The sequence below is a fragment of the Oncorhynchus keta genome, unplaced genomic scaffold (assembly GCF_023373465.1).
Source record: "Oncorhynchus keta strain PuntledgeMale-10-30-2019 unplaced genomic scaffold, Oket_V2 Un_contig_6399_pilon_pilon, whole genome shotgun sequence".
Taxonomy (NCBI): Eukaryota; Metazoa; Chordata; class Actinopteri; order Salmoniformes; family Salmonidae; genus Oncorhynchus; species Oncorhynchus keta.
Window position 1 is genome coordinate 57,501 of NW_026288841.1, and position 5,000 is coordinate 62,500.

The 5,000-nt window shown below is 48.0% G+C and overlaps 2 protein-coding genes across 2 annotated transcripts in view; both read right to left on the minus strand.

Annotated features, from left to right (window-relative positions):
* The window catches only part of LOC127925881 (protein tweety homolog 3-like), a 48,762-nt gene extending 45,670 nt beyond the window's left edge, over positions 1-3,092 (minus strand). Inside the window, exon 1 of the mRNA XM_052511185.1 lies at positions 1,937-3,092. Coding sequence (XP_052367145.1) covers positions 1,937-2,062 — 126 coding nt within the window. The 5' untranslated portion in view covers positions 2,063-3,092. The remainder of the gene's footprint in view (positions 1-1,936) is intronic.
* Positions 3,093-3,244: 152 nt separating this feature from the next.
* LOC127925877 (trichohyalin-like) overlaps positions 3,245-5,000 on the minus strand; it is a 6,597-nt gene continuing 4,841 nt past the window's right edge. Inside the window, exons 6-8 of the mRNA XM_052511182.1 lie at positions 4,750-4,841; positions 4,415-4,507; positions 3,245-3,989 (exon numbers count right to left, since the gene is read on the minus strand). Of these exons, the coding sequence (XP_052367142.1) occupies positions 3,862-3,989; positions 4,415-4,507; positions 4,750-4,841 (313 nt within the window). The 3' untranslated portion in view covers positions 3,245-3,861. The remainder of the gene's footprint in view (positions 3,990-4,414; positions 4,508-4,749; positions 4,842-5,000) is intronic.

A 5,000-nucleotide genomic window follows, 5' to 3' on the forward strand; every position in this document is an offset into this window, starting at 1 on the left:
TCTCCCTCTCTCCTTCATCTCCCCCTCTCTTCTTCATCTCTCCCTCTCTTCTTCATCTCCCCCTCTCTTCTTCATCTCCCCCTCTCTTCTTCATCTCTCCCTCTCTTCTTCATCTCTCCCTCTCTCCTTCATCTCTCCCTCTCTCCTTCTTCTCTCCCTCTCCTTCATCTCTCCCTCTCTTCTTCATCTCTCCCTCTCTTCTTCATCTCTCCCTCTCTTCTTCATCTCTCCCTCTCTTCTTCATCTCCCCCTCTCTTCTTCATCTCTCCCTCTCTTCTTCATCTCTCCCTCTCTTCTTCATCTCTCCCTCTCTTCTTCATCTCTCCCTCTCTTCTTCATCTCTCCCTCTCTTCTTCATCTCTCCCTCTCTTCTTCATCTCCCCCTCTCTTCTTCATCTCCCCCTCTCTTCTTCATCTCTCCCTCTCTCCTTCATCTCTCCCTCTCTCCTTCTTCTCTCCCTCTCCTTCATCTCTCCCTCTCTTCTTCATCTCCCCCTCTCTTCTTCATCTCCCCCTCTCTTCTTCATCTCCCCCTCTCTTCTTCATCTCCTGGTCTATTACACATCTCTCTCATTTCCTCAGTTTCTACCCTTATTTTCTCACACAATTCTTCTCTCTCTCTCTCTCCTTTGTCATGGTAGGCAGCTTCCCACGCTCACCACTTGAACTTGGTAACCCTCCTCCTCTAAATCACGGTTCCTTGTCTCTTTCCCGCCTCTGTCCATCCCTTCTTCACCCAACAAGCCACTGGCCCGTCACACCAAGCTGCTGTTACATGTGTAATAACACTAGTAACACTGTCTATCAAGATGGAGGTACAATAGTCTTTTTTTAAATTACACAGTAATGGACTTGAACTGTCAATTTGTTATCATGAAGGCAAGGAGACAAGGACAGGAGATGAGGAGACAAGTGTTGGAATACTACCTAGGAGTGGATGGATGGGCCATCTGTTTCCCTTTGGGTAGTAGATTAGTATTATAACAATGATTTTATGTTAAGAACAAATTCTTATTTACAATGACGGCCTACCCCGGCCAAACCCTACCCCGGCCAAACCCTACCCCGGCCAAACCCTACCCCGGCCAAACCCTACCCCGGCCAAACCCTACCCCTGCCAAACCCTACCCTGGCTAAACCCTACCCAGGCCAAACCCTACCCTGGCCAAACCCTGCCCCGGCCAAACCCTGCCCGGCTAAACCCTACCCCTGCCAAACCCTACCCTGGCCAAACCCTGCCCCGGCCAAACCCTACCCCGGCCAAACCCTACCCCGGTCAAACCCTACCCAGGCCAAACCCTACCCCGGCCAAACCCTACCCCTGCCAAACCCTACCCCGGCCAAACCCTACCCAGGCCAAACCCTACCCTGGCCAAACCCTGCCCCGGCCAAACCCTGCCCTGGCTAAACCCTACCCCTGCCAAACCCTACCCTGGCCAAACCCTGCCCCGGCCAAACCCTACCCTGGCCAAACCCTACCCCGGTCAAACCCTACCCAGGCCAAACCCTACCCCGGTCAAACCCTGCCCCGGCCAAACCCTACCCTGGCTAAACCCTGCCCCGGCCAAACCCTACCCTGGCCAAACCCTGCCCCGGCCAAACCCTACCCAGGCCAAACCCTGCCCCGGCCAAACCCTACCCCGGCTAAACCCTACCCCGGACGATGCTGGGCCAATTATGCGCCGCCCTATGGGACTCCCAATCTTGTCCGGTTGTGATACAGCCTGGAATCGAACCGGGGACTGTGGTTACGCCTCTAGCACTGAGATGCAGTGTCTTAGAACGCTGTGCCACCTGGGATCACTCCACAGGGCTTTAGTGAGTGTTGATCTGGATAACGGGTTTGATTGAAACATGCATTGTCGATAAAAACGTGCTCCTCTGTCAGGGTTGTGTGTGGTCTGTATGCATGCATCTGTGTGTGTTCTAAACCTACCTTCTGGTACTCTGAGTCCTCGGGTCTGAAGTCGCTGCTGACCGTCTCAAACTGCAGGTTGAAGTGGGGGAGGCGGTGGAGCAGGTTGACCCACCACGGGGGAGAGTAGTTTACTACCGCTGCCATCCTCTCACACGCACAGACCCGCCGGTGTCACTGCCAATCTGTCAGCCCGAAATATGTGTCCTCTTCGGTCAACAACACTGCTTACAACGCCCACGCACAGGCTATGATTCTCGTCTGAACGTGGAGAAGTGTAGTGCGCCGAGTGGGTTGTTATCATCGATGTGATTCCGTCATCAATACAAATATCGATTATCGATTATTATTGGCGGTTTGTTCTAGGGTAGGCTACCATCGACCGACGCCACGGTCAAATCAGCAATAATTAGTTTACTCAGTCGGTCGTTGATTGATTTACCGTGTTGCAGGCTACAATTTCCAGGACCGCCACAACATTCTCGTTCCCACGGGTCTATTCGTTTCTTCCAGCCACGAGCGGTTAGGCTATATTGGATTATTCCGGTTCTCCATTACCGCATTCCCAACTCTTAGCCAGGACGACAGAAAAAAAATCCATATTCTGCTCCAAACTATGTGTGAATGTAGCCAAGTCTCATTTTGCAATGTGAACACTTCTCCTTAGAAACCTAGCGGCGGCACCACCAAACTCCCTGTTCATCCACAGATTGGAGGCTATTGTTCCTTATATACAGCCGATGTAGGCTAAAACAGCCGGACTGCAGCAGAAATCACGACAACTCTTCTCACATCTCAGCCGAAAAACAACGGACACCCACTCGTAGAAAGACCGCTTACCACTCTAAAAAATGCCGTTACATTGCGGTTAGTTTTGTCCGATAAAAAAATATGCACGAATCAAATATTTTGTTTTCTAGATCCCAATGAGAAGGGGGAGTTCAGGTTTAAATGACCTCCAATTAAATTATGAGATTTAACATCCGTTCAACGAGCGGTCCCGGTGGGGGTTCGTTTTAAATGTCCTCTGGGTGATGAAACGTCGCCGTCGTCGGCTGCTACATTGTTCACCGTTAACGAATTTGGAGGGCGAAGCAAACACGAGCTCGAAAACCCCGAGGAGGACAAAGCTTCTCACTGCAGCTCGCTCTGCAAATAGATCTGTCGACCATGTGTGCAGAGCGGAGCGGAGTTGAATGCGCAAATACTCAGACCCCCTCCCTTCCCGACGGTGTAACGGTAATACACAACCCAGTTGGTGTTCATTACGACAAAACATCACAACACACATTTTCATCAAAAAACGAAGAAACACCATGACCTCTGAAGTGTTTTACCATACAAGGAAAGATACTCATTTAATCAGATAAAACATTATTTTTCATGGATTACAGCTATTATAATAAACACAACTCAAAGGCACGATCACGCGCGCGCACACACTCTCCTCTGAGCGTCATATTGCAGTAGAATATGATAATAATTTCACAGTTTTGAATCAGCAGTGTTTATATTGATAGACATGTTTTAAAAGTCGCTCATTCTCCAATAAACTCCATGATTTGTAACTTTGTTTATGACCATCAATAATCTAAATACAGCACTCAGGCACTTTGGCAACATAAGAAACGATCTGTATCAGAACGGAGATTTATTGGGCAGAGAGCTGGCCAAGCGACCCTCCTGGATATGTCCAGGATTATCATTATTATCATTATCATCATTATCATTACAGCCCTGACACCAAAAACCACTCCCCTCCCGGAGAGCTACTGCATGTGCAGGACTTCGTTCCAGCCCTGCACTACCAAAACACACTTGGTTCAACTTATCAGCATGTCCTCTGGACCTTGATTGAATCTGGTGTAGGGCTGGAGTAAAAGCCTGCATACCCAACCACACACACACACACACACACTTCATATCCCATAGTGCAATGCTCTGGTCTAGAAGTAGATTTCTTCTCTCCTTCCCACGAGACGAGACGGAGACACGATGATGTCATCGTCGGAATCTTCAGAGTCCATCACCTTAGCAACCTTGGAATCTGGAGGTGGGTGGAGCTGTAGTTGGGCTACAAGCGAAGCACAGGAACACATTATATATACACACACATTATATATACACACACACATTATACACACACACACACACATTATATACACACACACACATTATATACACACACACACACATTATATACACACACACACACACACATTATATACACACACACATTATATACACACACACACACATTATATACACACACACACACACACACATTATATACACACACACACATTATATACACACACACACATTATATATACACACACAGAAGCACAGGAACACACACACACATATTACACACACACACACACACACACAATAAATATATATATATCCACACACACAGAAACACACACAGAAACACACACAGAAGCACAGGAACACATATTATAAATATATATAAGTTTCTATCCCCAGACAGCATACCTGGTGTGAGTCTCCTCCTGTTGGACAGTGTGTTAGAGACAGGCCAGGGATCTTTCTCACTCAGCTCCGTTACATCTTCATCTACATCACCGCCTGGATGGGCTAACACACACACACACACACACACACACACACACACACACACACACACACACACACACACACACACACACACACACACACACACACACACACACACACACACACAAGGACAAATATTCAGTGTGTGTGTGTGTGTGTGTGTGTGTGTGTGTGTGTGTGTGTGTGTGTGTGTGTGTGTGTGTGTGTGTGTGTGTGTGTGTGTGTGTGTGTGTGTGTGTGTATATATATCTCACCTGTGTTGCTGGGAGTGTGTGTTGAAGGGGCAGAGGGGACTCTTCTAGGAGCTGGTGTGGGTCCACAGGGAGGAGAGGCTGGAGACTCAGAGCTACAAACACACAGTTACACAACACAACACAAACACACAGTTGTACAACACAATACAAACACACAGTTATACAACACAACACAAACACACAGTTATACAACACAATACAAACACACAGTTATACAACACAATACAAACACACAGTTATACAACACAATA